The following is a 17,868-nucleotide window of genomic DNA, read 5'->3' on the forward strand; positions in this document are numbered from 1 at the left end:
CTATTTCATTTGGGCAAAGGAGACAGATGGTTAGGGAGAGAACTGAAGTATGTTGGTGAAACTACAAGTGGGTGAGGACAATGTCAAAGCCAGAATTGTTGTTGGATGTGCCTACGGAAATACAGCTTTTTAACACGTAAATATCCCGTTTTTGGAAGAAAAGAAAATGACATATATAGTTATAATACCTAATGATCATTATTTAGAAGGACATCATTCTGTGACACACAATCTTAAAGTTTGCAACAGAAAATGACCCTTGAGAACCCTGTTCTCTCAAGGGAAACTGTGCTTCACAACACAAACACCTGTATTATGTTCACTAATAATCTCCTGTTAAATGTCAATGGGAAGTCTGCTTTGTCCTTACAAAGACAAATGGATAGAGAGGCAGACATGAGGGGATGTAAAGCACCAGAGGGAGACTCCAGGCAGATTGAATCCTAGGAAAGCTAAGGGTCCAGACGCATCAAGGATGACGCCATCGACAGACACGCGTGTCGGTGTGCATTTCAATAGCGATGCCAAGGCAGGGATGCCATGACTTTATCGTTAGCTGTGTTTCCGATGCAGCGATCCTACACAGCAAAATCCCTGGTGTTGTGACGCACCTCTTGGGTTACGGGACGGGACCACACTGTCGGGCCGAGGCGTACCTGTCGGGACGAGCTAAACAAACACTCAGGATTTTGCAGTGGGAGGGTGTGTGTGTGTGTGTGTGGGAGGCAGGGATGGAGAAAACAGACAGACCGGAGCCAGAAGCTCACGTGTCCGCTGCCCACCATGATATTATGTTGACAGATGAGTTAATGGATGACCACAGGTCACTGACAGGGCTGCCCCCGTGTGAGTGAGTGTGTATGTGGGCGTGTATTTTGTGTGAGCCAGAGTTCTCTTAGTGTAGGTTGATGGTGTACATGTACACCATGTAGGAGTTAAAGGGACAGCATCACGCTTCCGATGAATTTCTCTGTTGGTAGTTGATGGTTTTCCTAGTCTGCCCATACTGTATATGGCCACAGTTACACTAACCTGATTAGTCTTTTCTGATGTCAAGGTCGCTGTTTTGCCATAGACAAGGTAAACAAGGACAAAATGTCACGGTCACCGAGGGTAGCGGCTAAAAACCAGGAAGTAAGGGTTGTAGTTTTCACATTCAGTGACATCATCGAAGTAACTAGTAAAGCACATCTCCAGCGGTGCTTCAGAGACACAGAAGACTGCTTAGTGTTATGGATGCTAATGGAACATTAAACCTACACCAAATATATAGACGTAATCATGATAGTGTCCCTTTAAGAGATTAAAATGTGTGTGTGTGTGTGTGCATGCGTGCGACTGTGTTTCTCAGTATGTGAAGGTGTGGGAGACGGGGAGGTTAACAGCTGTCAGCTCAGCTGCAGCCTCATGTTGCGGTCGTGTTATATTTGCATAGCCAACAGTGGGCCTGCAATTCCAAATAACGTGTGTGTGTGTGTGTGTGTGTGTGTGTGTGTGTGTGTGTGTGCGTGTGCGTCCGTCCGTCCGTCCAGAGTGCTTCCAGGAGAGCGAGCATCTGAAAGACAGTCTGAAATGCTGCCTGCTGCACCTGTTTGGAGCCATAGTAGCTGGTGAACAGGTAAGCCTCGACCTGACAGGGTGGTCCCGTCCCGTGACTGAAAAGTTGCAGGTTTGATCCCCTGCAACGGCCAGTTGTGGAACTGTGTATAGTGACTGCAGCTACATTTGGACTTTCTTTCTCTCTGTCTTTCTTTCTCACGTTCTTTCTCTTTGTCTGCATTTTCTCCTTCCGTCTGTCTGTCTTTCTTCCCTCCCATCTCCTGCTCTTCCCTCCGTCCCCTGGACAGAGGAACGCCCTGCAGGCCATCTCTCCGGCCACCATGGAGGTGCTGATGCGGGTGCTGGCCGACTGCTCCACGGGCGGCGGCTCCACCTCCTCCTTTGACGACGGCGAGGACTGGGACAGCCAGGCCCCCGACCGCAAGGCCCTGCTCACCCTGGGCTGCCTGCGGGAGGTGGTGCACCGCCTTCTGGCCGCCAGCTCTGACCAGCGGCAGGTGGAGATCGCCTCGGTGCTGGAGAACTACTTCAAGCTGCTCAACTCGGACCCGGCCGCCGCGGCCTCCCAGCAGCAGCAGCAACAACAGGCCAAGGGACGAGCCCCCACGTTGGGCCGCAACTGGGAGAGCCGCTTTGTGGCGCTGCAAGTCCACATGCTAGGTAAAGAGCACTTGCTGTGGGGTGGGGAACCACTTACAGTAACAGAGAGAGGTTTGACTTAATTGGCATTGTTGTTGTAAGGGATTTGTTACATTTTGTCTGTTTTGTTCGTTCGTCTGGCACTCTGTAGTGTCATGTGTCACAGACACACGTGGCGATGGATCTATGGAGAAACTCCAGAAGAAGAAGGGCGTAGGGCGTTGTTTCCCAAACAGTGGGTCGGGGCCCATTTGTGGGTCGCGGATCCATTTTCGTGGGTCGCGAGTGAATATCCCTTTGTTTTTTTATTCCTACATTTTGTCATTCATTATTATTATTTTTAAAGATTTTCTAAAGATTTCCACAAAAAAATCACACATTTTAAAGAAATCCCCTAAATTAGAAAACAAATGTTTAAGATGTAGTGAAAATAGCAGGTCTGCAATCTTGCAATCGTGGGATCCGGGCAAACATCTGATTTCCCTTTTGAGTCTTGAGCTGAAAAGTTTGGGAACCACTGGGGGACTTACAGGAAAAACTCCATTTAAAAGACGTTTCTGAAAACATTCGAGGAGACAAATATGTAGCACTGTTGCTGAATCCTGATTGATCTTTGATCCTCAACGCCTTGTTGCTAGGGGTAACATGAGAAGCGGCTTTTGCCTCAGCTTTGTTTTGTGAATCCTTTGCGCACACCATGGCATTAAAAGCCTTGCTTATTTATTTGTTTTCATTCCACCGAGGGTAGGCGTCAACTAATTGTACCCCACCCGATGACATTGTAGGTTTCACACACACACACACGCACGCACGCACGCACGCACGCACGCACGCACGCACGCACGCACGCACGCTATAAGCTTAGCATATCGTGTTCCATTAAACAAGTGATAGTAGATGTCTTCATTCTTGCAGCTGAACTTGATAATTTGTTTAAATAACTTTAAACAAATATATATATATATTTGTATATGCAAAGCATCATTGGTGGAACAGGGGACGCATGTTTATTATTTGCTTGTTATGTCATTTTAGTCTTGTTTTAGTCATATAGTGAGAATGTGACTTACTTATCGTGTTTGTTTGTTTGTTTCTTTCTTTTTCCTTCCTTCTCTCAGATACCATCAGGGACATGTTCCTCTGTTCAGACAGGCCTGTTCTGCAAGCCATCTTCCTCAACAGTAATTGTTTTGAGCACCTGACCCGACTGCTGCAGAACAGCAAGGTACACTGCTGGGCCCTCATGTTCCTTGTCATGTCCACATTGAGTTTGACTTGTGTGGTTTGCTCTGTTTGTTCATGTCTAGCCACCAGAGAGCCCACAGCGAGTCAGCTGAAATGTAATTGAATTATTTAAAAAGAAGAAGAAAACTAGAAGCACTTTAGGTGTCGGACCTTGTGGGGCGATATTTCTTGAATATTGGAACAATTTTTACTTTGTTCAAAAAGGGATTGAAGATGTTTTAGTTTGATTTGTAACCATTATTTGTAAGGCATATCTGCTACTAGTTATATTTGAAACCTTCTCATTTGAGGTTTTTAGCCCTGCTAGTGGATGGCGATGTCAGTCCACATGGTCATCCATACACATCCAACACTTTGGTCCCAAACAAAATATGCATCTTGTTCTTGTAATCTGCAGAGAAGGAATTTGCTCTGCATCTGCATGCTCTTCGGCCGGAGGATGAACCCTAGTGAATTTGGTGACTCCCTGGCCTTTCCTCTAGCGCCACCCATAGGACAACGTTTCCACTTGCACAGAAAATATCTCAAAATTAAATAATAGGATTGCCATTACCTCTAGGGACCGCTAGTGGGGCTTTTAGGCTCTTTAGTCTTGTTTTCCTCTGCTTTGGTCTGGTCTAGCCTATATGTTTCGTACCTAGCATTTTGGCCTCCTTTGCAATGCATGATAACCTCCCCCCACAGCCTTGCTGGAACACCAACACATAGCCAGAGCCCCCTCCAAGGACCATCGCCTTTTAACCTCTCACCCCCAACCTTCCTCCTCCTCCTCCTCCTCTCCCTTCTCTCCCACCCTTTGTCGCCCCTTTATCTTGTCCCCCAGCCCTTCCTCCCATGTCTTTCTCTCTCTCTCTCTTTCTCTCACATACACATTTGGATGTTAAAAGTTGACACGTTGCCTGTTATGTTATTGTGTGTCAGCTGGTTAATGCTAGGTGCACGGCGGCTGACAAGGACCAGAAAGATATAACCAACAACAGGTTACTGACAGGAGAGAGGGACACTCAGGTACCGCCGAGAAACTACCCCACCCCACCCCAAACTCCCACCCCACCCCTGACACCACCCCCCACCTCCTCCCTCACCTGCTACCGCTGTTACCACCACCTGCCAAACCTCACATGTCAACCAGCGCAGAGCCAGATGGCCACTCCACAGCAAGACCCGCGCCCTGCATTGCCCTAGTTAACTGAGGCTTTGTTCAATAGTGCCTGTAAGAGGCTTCATATCATTACACTGTAGGTGCCCCACTGGCAGGGCCAACTATGAAGTGATAATAATGTTCCATGGGGGGCCAAGGTGACATAGTGTCCCGCTGTATTAATAATGTCATCATTGGTAAACATTTTAAGGGGCCTGTTATCTTTTCATGAGGCCCAGAATTCCTGGCAATGGCCCTGCTTAGTTACTTGTACCTTTAGACAAGGTTATCAGACATTGCTGCGATGTGATCCTGATTTAGAAAAAGCCCACTTCCACCTGCACAAGCTTACCTTTAACCTTGAGACCCCCCTTTGTCCCACTCAAATTCCTTTAATGGTTCCAGTTGCCTGTTGCCTGTTAGTCTGAACTCGGGCCTAACTGAATGACTGGGGGTTTTTGTTTGCATGTGGAGACACTGAGCTGTCACTCCCCTGCCCGGCTCACCTGTAAACTGGCTGAATAGAGTAGTGTTTAGTAATGGAAACTAATGGAGTCCATTCACTAGAATGTGCTGTATCCACACAACACAATCACCTGTTCCCATCAGTGCAGTTATTCAGGTTTCTTACACAAAGGCCACTTTTATAAGATGTAATCCCTCTATTGATCTGGTTAGCATGAATGCAGATGGACGCATGCATAAACCTGCACAGGCCGCATATACACCCCCACACGCACAGAAACAAACACACGTTGTGCAGCAGCTGTAATTGGATACAGGGGTCGATGCAGCGCAATCGCTGCACTGTCAAGTGGGTTGCCAGGTAACTGGGCTAGCGTAGTGGACGAGTGAGGAATCAAATGTAGATCTAACTTGCCAATCTAGTCAACTTAGAAAAAACTAATTGGAATGAGCTGGAAGTTGCATTGATGACTTAAAGGCGCAAATCAGAAATATCACAAAAATGCCAATTCAGCCTGTGTCATTGCTGTAGAGTTACCTCTCGGCCTCCCACGCGCCAACCCCCCACCCCTCCCCCCACCCACCCACCCCCACACTTGTTTGACTCCTTTGCCCCCCTTTTACACCCCTCACACCCCACTCCCACCAATCACTCCTCCCTGGTTTTCCTGCGGTTACACAGTACTCTGGGTTCCATTGGAATGCTGTCATGTCAGCCTGGCTTGTGTTCTCACAGCAGTCTGTGGCTTGTGATGGCCTGGATTTGTTGATGATGATGATGATGATCATGGTTTGAGTCCTCCTTTTTTATTTTCCCTTACCCACAGTCCCTCTCCAGCCGGTCCGTGCCACAATGTTTGATTAAGCGCTTGATCACTGTACGCCATGAATCCGTGGGTTTATTTTACGACCTCAAAACATGTTGACGGTGAAGGACAGAGCTGGACGGAGCTGTGTTTGTTCTGTTTGTCATTATTTCTCATGGTTTGGTGTTTGTTCTAATGGGCTGCATTCTACGTGTGTGGGTGTTTGTTAAGAAAGAGAGGTTTTTCCTCTTGAGAGATTTTTGTGTCTTATCTGTGTGGAGGTGGGTGGTACTACGTATGTTTTTGTATACTATATATACTTCCTCATCCTGTCAGATGCTCCGGGTGTCAGAAAGGAGAGAGTCTCCCTTCTGACACCACAACTACTGCAGTTAAAGCTGTTACTGCAGCCTCCTTCCAAACACAAGCACCGATAATCTGGGATCTAACGTCACTGCTGATTTTACTCACAGGGTCTCACACTCACACACAAATAAGCCCCCCACATGTAGACGTGCATGTAAGTCTCCTTTTAATTCCCGCAAGCGTGGTTGCATGTTGTGAGCTGCGATATTTATCTATTTTATTGTTTTAAATGACTACATTATTATTTTTACCATGCAAAGCCCTTATAAGCGTTAAACTTTGTGCATGCCATCCAAAGTGCTGTGTGGCAAACATATTCTGCTGGAATAAAAGGAGACTTCATTCACGTCCGATCACACCGCTGTCACGTTCCCCCCTCCACTGCGCCGGCAACAGGCGACCTGACCTGCTAGTGACTCAAAAACGTTGTTCTTCTCCCAGGTGTTTCAGGGGCGTTTGGACTCTCTCGCCATAGCAACCATCAAAGCCTTGACAACGGTCATGCATAAATCACCAGCTGCAAAGGTAAGTGATCAGTGTACTGTGTACAGTAGTGTGCATGCAGTGTACGAAATTGGGCTGAATCCCTAACTTACTTGAGATGCTAATATTCGGTGTCTTGATGCTTCTTTTGTTCTGATCTGAGAACACTAGAGAATCAGCGCGCTAACAGTAAGGTTGCGAGTTTGAATCCCTGGAGCAAAGTGAATGCATTCAGCCCTCCCTCAGCAATTACAGGGTCATTAAACTAATCCTTTGCTCAAGTGAAACAGCGCAGTGGCCAACAGAAGATGATATCAAATATTGACATTTGGTTCACGAATATAGTGATTATAAATGTTAGATATTGTAGATAGATAGACTTTATTGATCCCAAGGGCGCTTTAGGCCATATCGCTTGGCTTTAATGAAAATACGTGGATATGGGGATTTGAACCTGTGCTTCGTTCGTACCACCTTTCCCACAAACACAAAGCTGACAGAGACATCTCACCCATACAGGAGGTGTTCAAGGAGCGGATCGGTTATAATCACCTCTACGAGGTGCTGGTCTCCCTGGGCCAGCCGTCCAGACACCTTCTCAAGGAGCTCATGAACATGGTAAGAGAGACTTGTCTGTTGTGCCTGTTAGTTCTCTATTTCAGTGGTTCTTAACCCTTTCAGGCCGCGACCCCCCATAATAATCATATTTGAACTGGGGACCCCCCCCCCTGAGAAGCACTTGGAATTGTACATTTAGTTTGACTCAGTTCCCACAGATACATATTGTGAAAATAGCAGATCTACAAACTCACAATGCCTCCCGTTGCGAGGCGTTGTGAGCTTGTAGATCGTCTATTTTCACAATTTCTGCCTCTTTCTTTTATTTTTTGACAATTTGGCCAATATTTGACCAGTTTTTATAGTATAGACTATAGAGATTGTTGATTACTTTTGATGCAGTATTGGTATTTTTTTTCATTTCATAAAAAATAAAAAAATAAAAAAGGTATTAAAAAGGTCTTCAAAGTCCTTAAATTGTCACTTCACTGTCATCTGGGGACCCCCAAAAAAATCATATGGGGACCCCCCCGGGAGTCCTGACCCACAGGTTGAGAACCACTGCTATATGTCCTCCTTAAGCCAAATTGAAGCCAAAATTGAATTATTTTCAAGCTAATCATTTCTGGTTGGCAAGTGACACCGTCGTGCGACAGAGGTTTGACTCTTTTTTTACCTTGCTGTCTGTCTGACTGTTTGGTTGACTGATCATTGCCATCATTGTGTGTGTGTGTGCGTGTGCGTGTGTGCAGGCGGTGGAGGGCGAGCACACGTCCGTGGGCATCCTGGGCATCAGCAACGTGGATCCCTTGCTGCTGCTGGTGCAGTGGCTGCCGGAGCTGGACTCCTCCGAGCTGCAGCTCTTCACGGCCGACTGGCTGCGTCGCCTCTGCTGCCTCAACCGCCAAACCCGCGCCACCTGCGTCAACGCCACCATGGCCGTGCGGGCGCTGGCCGCCCTGGAGAGCCACGAGCGGCTGCACCGCGCCTGCGCCGAGAGCCTGCTGGTGCTCCTGGGCTCGCTGGGCTCCCAGTCCCTCGGCGCCAGAGAGCTCCTGGGTCTGCTGCGTCTGCTCCGGCCCCCCGAGGCTAGCCGGCCGCACCCGTACGTGGGGGCGGCGCTCAGGGCCCTGCTCGCCATGGTGCGCAAGCAGGGCCTGGAGAGCTCCATGCAGTACTTCGACCTGTCGCCCAGCATGGCCGGCATCGCCGTGCCCACGGTGCAGCGCTGGCCCGGCTCCGCCTTCAGCTTCCTGGCCTGGCTGTCACTGGACCAGGACCAGCAGGGACCGCCCAGCAAGGGTGACAAGAGGAAGCAGCTGTACAGGTGAGAGGACATGAGGGAACTGAAGGAGTGAGTATAATGATGTAAAGTTAATATACACTAAATCTATGGAGAGAAGGAAAGAGGAAGCAAAATCGGTTGTCTTTCGTCCAGAATATTTGTCACTCATAATTATCCGCAGAGGCTCTGTGCACTTGTCATCTTTAGCAAGTTAACACCCACAAAGTATAACACTGCATGTGACAGCTATTTTTAAGTGGCTGCTCCACGAGTCGAGTGAGGAAAGCTGAGTGCTGCACTGTGTGTGAGTGAGGCGAGGCTGCTACAGTACGTTGTGGGCAACAACGTGCGTGTGTGCGTGCGTGCAATCGGGCAACCATTAGTGTCAATGGCTGATTCTTCATCGTCTATGTTGATACTAGTAAGGGTGCTTAACCACTTGAACCCCAGCATCCTATTCTGGGGGGAACACTTGCCAAAAAATAGCAGATCTACAAACTTGAGCTTGTAGATCGGCTATTTTTAGCGAAGAGATTTGGTGTAGATGGAAAAAAAAAAGCGGTCCACGTACAGTTGCAGCTCAGGTTGGTTTCACTAAGACTAGAGGGTTTAATTGGTTAAAGAACGCTAGGTGTTTCTTCTCACTTGTTTTTCTCCTCATGTGTAGCTTCTTCACTCCGGGGGGCACCGGGTTTGAAGCGTTCATCAGCTCAGCAGGGGTCCTGGTGGTGGCTGTGTGCACCAAAAAGGAATACGTCACAGTCATGCTGCCAGATTACTGCTTCTGTGACTCCCTGTGGGTGAGTCATTTTAACCACTTGAGTCCTACTGTACAGTAGCATCACTCCTCTGGGATGTACAGTACGTTTAATGAACATTGAAGTTTAGAGCTAATCAAATGAATTGCATTGTTGAAATAAGGCAGGAGTACACATTAGGAGTCGTCATATTAATAGAATAGAGTAATAGAATCAAAGAGAATAGAATCTAATTGTGGCATCAGCGATGAATGTAGCAGAATACTGTAGCTCAGAAAGAGTGTGTGTGTGTGTGTGTGTGTGTGTGTGTGTGTGTGTGTGTGTGTGTGTGTGTGTGTGTGTGTGTGTGTGTTAGTGTTAGTGTGAGTTAGTGTATCATTCTTAAAGACAAATCTGTCTTTAACCCATTTAGACCGGGAACGCATCTGTGTCATTTTAGATTTAATTGGCTATTCAAAAATATATATTTTTTAAAGCGAGCATTTGTAACTCAAATCTATGCTTCTGGGGGTCTCTAGAACAAGATATTTTTGAGATATGTAAAAAATAAATTAAATTTAAATGTTTTGTTTTTTTTACGGTCTCAGGAAAAACATATATGAATTTAGAGTGCCACTACAAATGTGTGTGTGTGTGTGTGTGTGTCTACAGCACAGCATTGGTGTGGTGCACGTGCCAGGCAAGAGGCCGTTTGGTCAGAGTTTGGTTTACATCTACGTGGACGGACAGCAGAAGCTGTCGGCTCCGCTCAAGTACCCCACCATGACAGAGGTGAGACACGTGTCCCCCAGTTGTACAGGATTCATTCATTGTGCATTTCATGTATTGTTGAATGACAATAAAGCTATCTATCTAGGATGACTGGGCGGGGATCCATACGGTATCCATTACATCTCGCCCATGTCACTGTAGTCGATTTAGTTCATTTTTAGTTTCAATTATCGTTAGTCAGAATCACTGCAGCTTCTTAAAACAGTCGTCCAAAAAACACAGCATTACTTAGCTGTTTGCAATAAAATAATATATTTTTTTAAAACAGCAAATAGCAATCAATCAACTTTATTTGTGTGATCCAGGGGTCCATTAAAAACATGAAAAAACATGGAAAAACTCTATACTGTACATACAGATTCCGTGACCTATTTTACCTATGTGTACTGTATGTTTAGTGGACTGGCTAGATTTACATCATCCCAAAATCTGTTGACTAGCACAGTGGTAAAAAAAACACATGTTTTAGTACATACGAGTACGAGTACATACAAGTATGAAAGTGCGGAGACTGGACCTGTTGTGTATTACATTAGTTCTCAAAGTGGGGCCGGGGGACCCCCAGGGGTGCTTGGGGGTGTACCCAGCTAAATTAGTTAATGTAGATTCACAATCATTTTAACCATTTAAACCATATTTTATACTTTGGCTATTCAAAAATAGCAGATATACAAGCTGGCCGCGTTATGAGCTTGTCGATCTGCTATTTTTGTGCAAATCTTTGAATATATATTAAAGCGAACATTTTTAACTCAAACCTTTGCTTCTGGAGGTCCCTGGGACAAAACAAAATTGAGATGGAGGTCCGCAGCCAAATGCATATCATTTTGGTGGTCCTTGACAAGGGTCACTGTATTATACCACCTCATTGTCATTGTGGTTTCTCCTCTGCCCTCCTCCCCCCAGCCTTTCACCTCGTGCTGCATCGGCTCGGCGGGCCACCGCACCACCACGCCCCCGCCCTCTCAGATCCCCGACCCGCCCTTCTCGTCGGGGTCCGCCCCCACCGGGCGCCCCTCCCTCGGGGGCATCCTGTCGCCGCACGCCTGGGGCGGGCTGCTGGGGGGCAGTAAACCTGAGTCGCTGACCAAGCTGATCTCGGCGGGGACGCAGGACAGCGAGTGGGGCAGCCCCACCTCCCTGCAGGGCCAGCTAGGCAGCGTCATGGTGTTCCACGAGCCGCTCCAGCCCAATCACATCAAAGCCATCTGTAGCGCCGGTGAGCCAAGGGGGGGGGAAGTCAAGGCCAGTCCACACCAATGCAACTCCTTGCAACATGCAACTACTTGCAACTACTTGCGACCATTATCCCCAATGGCAGTTGCAAGGAGTTGCATTGGTGTGGACTGGCCTTAAAATTGTTTTGTTGCAAGGAGTTGCGACTAGTTGCATTGGTGCGGTATGGGAATGAAAGAATGAAAGATTCAGTATCGAGATATCAAAACATGTTCTGATTTTAAGTGCATAATTTACCAACGTAATCTCAAACATTATAGAACATGGAGATGCATTGTTGAATTTTGTAGTTGAGAAAGTCTTGAGAAAATGTTGCAATATCGAGATTGTTACCGTATGTACAAAATTTGACAAGTTGAGGGACCCCCCATCAACGTTACTGTATCTTATCTGCTTTTCTGTCCTTGTATCTTACTCTCTCTGTCTCTCTCTCTGTCTCTTTCTCTCTGTCTGTCTGTCTGTCTGTCTGTTTGTCTGTCTGTCTGTCTGTCTCTCTCTCTCTCTCTCTCTGTCTCTCTCTCCCCAGGTCCAAACTGTATCTCTCCATTCCAGGAGGCGGACCTTAGCGACCTCTCAACCAAACTGCTGCTGCATTATTCACCAAAGGTGACTGGCACACCCGGCCATGAGTCATCCCATTTCACTGCTCATACCAACTCTTGCCTTTCTACTCTCGTGTGTAACTGTCTGAAGTGAATAATAGACCCCCTATAGTCTCATTTGACCTTGAACGGTATTATTAGAATGATAACGGCATTAGAACAGCTCCACGGACAAGGACATTATTCTTTATTTTTAGAATCATTATTGCATAACATTTGTGTTACGCAATAATGACTCTAGCAGTACTTGTTCAGCTGTAGGTATGGGTTGAGCAGTGGTGGAAAAAGTACTCAAATTTTTTACTTAAGTAAAAGTATCAATACTACAATGCAGAAATACTAAATGTAATGTAATATGTTACAAGTAAGAGTCCAGAATAAAAAAATGACTTGAGTAAAAGTACAAAACTATTGGTATCAAAATGTACTACTTAAAGTACCAAAAGTAGAAAGTACTCATTATGCAGAATGTCCCATTTCACAAGTTTTCAAAAATATTTTGAAAAAAGCAGATCTATAATTATAGTGGAGTAAAAGTACAATATTTACCTTTTGAGGAGTAGAAGTAAAAGTATTGAAACTTCGAAACACTCCAGTAAAGTAAACATTCCTCAAAAGTGTACTTAAGTACAGTACTTGAGTAAATGTACTTAGTTACTTTACACCACTGAAGTAGGGTTACCTCTGCTCTGACTAAACTTTTTTTTACAACAGGCCTGCAGGAACCCCATCTGTCTGGATCTGTCTCCAAACCTGCTCCACGGACGGCTGACTGGGAACAAAGTGGTCAACTGGGACATCAAGGTAGAACACACACACCCGAGTGTTTGTGAGTCTCTCGTATGTCTCTCGTATGAGGGGGGGGCTGCTTTGCCTGTACAGGGAGGTCAGAACACCAGGTTACACACACACAAAACTGCCGTTACAGCCGGTACACCCATGAAGTAAACAATAAATTAATTAACCGCTTAAGCCCTATATACTTCGCCGTGAGAGGAATAGCGAAAAAAGCTGATCTACAAGCTCACACCGCATCGCGAGATCTACTATTGTCGCTAGTTTTGAAACATTATCAATACTTTGGAACATTTTGGAAAATATGCAGAAAATAGGGATAAATTAATTATTGTAGTTAATTGCATTTTTGTGTTTTTTGTTTGTCTTATTTATTTTCTTGCATAAACACAAAGAAGATCCAACATCCCAAATACCCCAGGGAACCACACCCTCGTTCATACAAGTATATTGCACCACTGAGACATTGAAATATGATGCAAATACACAATATAAAACAATAACTTATTATGGTTACTTTACTATTGCCCCCTGGTAACTGGGGTCTGGGATGGGTCTGTGGGTTTTTCTGTTAATCTTTTGAACAAACCACTGTGGCCTTGTGGTTAGAGTGTCTGCCCTGACACTGGGAGGTCGGGGGTTAGAACCCCGGAGAGTCATACCAAAGACTATTAAAAAAAAGAAAGGAAAAAAACGGTACCCAATGCCTCCCTGCTTGGCACTCAGCATCAGGGGTTGGATTAGGGGTAAGTCCCTGTGACATACTAGCGTCATGTCCAGGGGGTGCACTCGTACATTAAGCTACCTTATGCTAAGCAAATAGGAGAAAGGCTCCTGATCTATGGGCCACATGGCTCGGGAACCATTGGTTCCCAAGGCTACATACTTACATTTTAATAAAACTTTTTGTTATGGGTCTAGTCTTGTACTGGATGTCTCTGCTATGTAGCGAAACATTTACACTGCAGCTCCTGTGTGGTTTTTGTGTAGAGACAGTACACAATGTTGTACATACCGTATGATTCCCAACTTTATTTTGTGTGAATTAAGCAATGGTTTCAAAATACAGATTTTGGATTTTTGACGGGCCAAAATATAGCGAAATACCCAGAGCCTAAATTAATTTGATCTATTTTCTTGTATGTAATTTATATTAAAACACGAGTAGATGCATGTGAAATATGTCTTTGTTTTCTGTATGAGGAGATTGTGTTGCTGAAGGATGCTTTGGATAAGTGGACGTGTGGGGTCATGGGGATTGAACCTGTGACCCTCTGGTTGCAGGAGAGTCTTTACCAGAATACCCATGCGTTGTTATAAACATGCACAGTTAAACATCACTGTCAGCAGAGGGTACATGGGGTCCAGTGCTGGTAGGATCCAATCCAAACTCCATACTTTTAGTCACTGGACCAAATCTAGACATCTGTTTTGTATTTTTGGTTAACATATTTGGCTGTCTCTGTATGTGCAGTTAGACACTCATTAGGAGAGATTGGTCAAGTTGCTTCTCAGATGTTCCCCAAGAAATGACTTCAGCTAACATGCAAGCACCGTAAATTCACATGAAATTCAGTCGTGAGCTTTTATATATTATATCTCACAAGTCATAATGTCATTTCAAATGTCCCTGTCCTAATTTTGACATTCTGTGTGTCAGACTGAAGACATGATCAACTAGGGCTGGGCAATTCATTGAAAATATATTGAAACGGATATTTAGAACCAATTTTTATTTGATATCGGTTATTTTGGACTTAATCTTGCTCATGTACGTTAATTGAATAATCGAGAAGCAGTTTTTTTGTTACATATTTCCTTGATTAATTTCTTGTCAATATGTCAACGGATCAACACAAAGTTTTAGATAATTGATTAAATCGATTAGTATAATGAACCACTTAACCCTGGCCTGTATTATCCTTTGTTGTACAAAAATAGTATAAAAAATGTGTATAGAAATTGCAAAATAGCCGATATACAAGCTCACGTCACAGAGCATCACATTGTGACACCTTGTGAGCTTGTAGATCTGCTATCTCCCCCTTTTTAATAATTGTTCAATAATCGAGGTAAAAGTTTGAAATAATTGTGATATTGATTTGAGGTCATATCGCCCTGCCCAATGATCACCTGTGTAGGTGTCATTTCAAATGTTCCTCTCCTAATGCTCACATCCTTGGTGCCTGTGTCAGGACGTGATCAACTGTGTGGGCGGTCCACCGGTGCTGGTCCCCATCCTGGAGCAGTTGGCTCTGCTGACCCCCGATCAGCAGTGCAGCGACCCCGCCGCGGGGTCCGAGTTCATCACCCCTGATGTGACCTCGCCCGCCGCCGGCGGTGAGGGAGACTGGGTCATCCTTCCATCCAATAGGGCTTCAGGTGTGTGTATACTTACGGTGGTTTGTGTGTGTACAGTATGTGTGTGTGTGTGTGTGTGTGTGGAGGGAGTCTTTAATAATGCTACAACCCATCAGGAGAATTTGTATCCAATCAGTCACAAGCTCTTGTTAATACGTTTCATTGGTTCAATAGTTATAAAACCCAATAACACACTTAACCACTTTCACTTTAAAGAAAATTCCAAAATGGAAAAAAAAGACAAGCTCACAGCGTGTCACGATCCGATGCATTGTGAGCTTGTAGATTGATCAGCTATTTTTGCTACCTTGTGTGACACTGTAGTATAACGAAGTAGGGAATTAATTTATGGAAAAACTGAAATCTGAAATATGGAGAGACAAGGTTTCTGCCCGACAGCAAGGATGTAAACTGTATTGTTGTTTCTGTGTGTTCCTCAGAGGCGCGTCTGGAGAAGAACCTGGTGGCCACCTTCCTGCTGGTCCTCAAACACTTCCTGCAAAGACACCCCATCAACCAGGAGAGTCTTCTGCACTCGCATGGAGTAGCAACGATGGGAGCTCTGCTGCAGAAGGTATCAATGCTGACCTATCTCTGACACTGTATGTGCGTCTGTCTGCGTCTCCCTTGCTTAGTTTATCCTCTGTCTCTTTCTATTTTCTCTCCGTCTGTCTCTTTCTCTCTATGATTTTTACGGTGTGGCTCTATAAGATGCACAGCCATCTTGAAGAGGGTCTGTGTGCCTGGAGCTAGTCTCGCAAACCACTGGACCGATCAGCGCCACATTTCTTGTGCACACTTCCAATAGGCCAAGGAAGTGTTTCCACTAATCTCATTCTTTTCACATATGGTTTATACTTTCTGAAATATTTTACTTACGGTAAATTCCATAATGGACATTGATGGAAGGGGCTCTGAATCATACGTCATAGATATGACATACTGTATATGGCATAGACAAGACGACACAGGTTGGCCTCATGAAGTCTGAGCTTTGCCGTTCCCATATGGATCTCTTTTTTTCTTAAGCCATCGGACAGATCCTTAACCTCACCAAACCCATGCCTTAAGTACATCCTACTGAACCAACAGCTATAATCCTGAGATTGCCCTCGTCCAATCAAATGGCATAGATCACAGATATACGTATCTGCTAACACTGTCCCCAGCCAGGTGAATTGTCCTGGGTACCACTGACTGTGTGTGTGTGTGTTTGTGTGTGTGTGTGTGTGTTGCAGCTTCCAGCGGGCCTCGTGGACGTGAGCGTGCTGGTGTCGGTGCAGCTGCTGGTGGAGCAGGTGACCTACGAGAAGAACCAGGCGCTGCTCCAGCAGCTCTACACGCACCTGCTGTTCAACTTCAACATCTGGAACCAAGGAGACTTCCCCCTGCGCATCGGTGAGCAGCGGTGTGGGTCATGTGTTTAGTTCAGTAAAGAAGTTAATTCAATATGATGCATGCATATAAGACATAGGGTATATCTAGTCGAGTTGGATGGTTGTAGATGTGTTTGTGAGAGTGGGCAAAGGGATGTGTGTGCTTGTGATATACATGATATGATATATCATTCTGTATGCTGCTGCTGTTGTGTCTGTTGTCATTAGCCTACTGGCCTATATTGTTGCTGTTAGTGGGTTTGTTTCCATATGATTGTGATCACTGTGCTGTTTTGCGTTCTCTTGTGGCGGCAGGTCACATCCAGTACATGTCCACCGTCATCAAAGACAACAGGAAGCAGTTCAGGAAAAGATACGGAGTTCAATTCCTGCTGGACACCATTCGCCTCTATTACGGGTGGGACTCCATATGCCAGAATGCATTGCTGCACTTGTTTTGTTGCACAGGACATTTAGGTTTTACAACACCTTGAGCTGTTATAGTGTGCACATTCCATTGTACAGCACTTTGTAACCTTGTTTCGAAAGGTGCTTCATAAATAAAATGTACTTACTACTTACATATTGACTGTAAAGGAAGTTGTACCCGGCTCTGATTTCAGTTACAAATGAGGTTATAAGATCCCAAGCAAATTCACTTCCTTATGGATGTTTTCTTCTTTTGTTTTTTAGAAAGAACACTAATAAAGAGAGTGAACTGAGTGAAGATGACGTTCGCACCATCCGCGCCTCGCTCTGTGGCCTCCTCAAGTACTACATCAGCAAGGGCATGTCCCAGGACGAGATGCAAAGCATCCTGGGACACATCGCCGCCATCGGAGACGAGGAGCAGGTGAGGGCTGGAGCTACGTAGTGGCAGGGCACCCGATTGGAGGCCCTCTTATGAATGCGTTCTTATGAATGACATCACATTGCATCAACCACATAACCACAACAACCCTGGTTTGGTCCTGGAACCTGTGTTGCCTGTGTTGGATTGGAGGGCTGACAAGCCTGACATGCAAGACGTGCAGTCTTGCATGTCAGGCTTGTCAGCCCTCCAATCCACCCTCATCTTTTTGCCACTTAAAGGACAACGACTAACCTGAGTCCTGTGCTTGTTTATAGCAACACATTGCTCTTAACGCTGAGCTCTCAACACACACACAACACTGCTGGGAAGTGTTATGGTAGATTTAGAACGACGGGATTCAGGTTGAAAATCAGCGACGTTGCCCTCATGACGGGCAGCACTCGACAGTGGCTCAGGAGGTAGAGACAAGGCCGTCTGGGAATCGGTTTGATCCTCGACTCCTCCAGGCTTTGTGTCACCTGCGGTTAAATGTCCCTGATTAAGACACTTAACCCCTAACTCCGCCCCCTGTGCGCTCACTTGGAGCAGCACACTGCTGGGTCAAATG

The 17,868-nt window shown here is 45.6% G+C and overlaps 1 protein-coding gene across 2 annotated transcripts in view; it reads left to right on the forward strand.

The window, feature by feature from the left end:
• Nucleotides 1–17,868, forward strand: part of nbeal1 (neurobeachin-like 1) — a 73,360-nt gene that overhangs the window by 21,860 nt on the left and 33,632 nt on the right. Inside the window, exons 8-24 of one of the 2 annotated variants that reach the window (XM_080423059.1) lie at nt 1,533–1,618; nt 1,848–2,220; nt 3,318–3,424; nt 4,366–4,452; nt 6,664–6,747; nt 7,225–7,323; nt 8,016–8,590; nt 9,216–9,348; nt 9,958–10,077; nt 10,984–11,296; nt 11,840–11,919; nt 12,630–12,719; nt 14,906–15,092; nt 15,512–15,645; nt 16,310–16,469; nt 16,763–16,865; nt 17,141–17,300. In XM_080423059.1, the coding sequence (XP_080279185.1) occupies nt 1,533–1,618; nt 1,848–2,220; nt 3,318–3,424; nt 4,366–4,452; nt 6,664–6,747; nt 7,225–7,323; nt 8,016–8,590; nt 9,216–9,348; nt 9,958–10,077; nt 10,984–11,296; nt 11,840–11,919; nt 12,630–12,719; nt 14,906–15,092; nt 15,512–15,645; nt 16,310–16,469; nt 16,763–16,865; nt 17,141–17,300 (2,891 nt within the window). The remainder of the gene's footprint in view (nt 1–1,532; nt 1,619–1,847; nt 2,221–3,317; nt 3,425–4,365; nt 4,453–6,663; nt 6,748–7,224; nt 7,324–8,015; nt 8,591–9,215; nt 9,349–9,957; nt 10,078–10,983; nt 11,297–11,839; nt 11,920–12,629; nt 12,720–14,905; nt 15,093–15,511; nt 15,646–16,309; nt 16,470–16,762; nt 16,866–17,140; nt 17,301–17,868) is intronic. The other variant, XM_080423060.1, reaches the window with a different exon arrangement.

The sequence above is a fragment of the Gymnoscopelus braueri genome (genome assembly GCF_963280865.1).
Source record: "Gymnoscopelus braueri genome assembly, chromosome: 24".
In the NCBI taxonomy this organism is placed as follows: Eukaryota; Metazoa; Chordata; class Actinopteri; order Myctophiformes; family Myctophidae; genus Gymnoscopelus; species Gymnoscopelus braueri.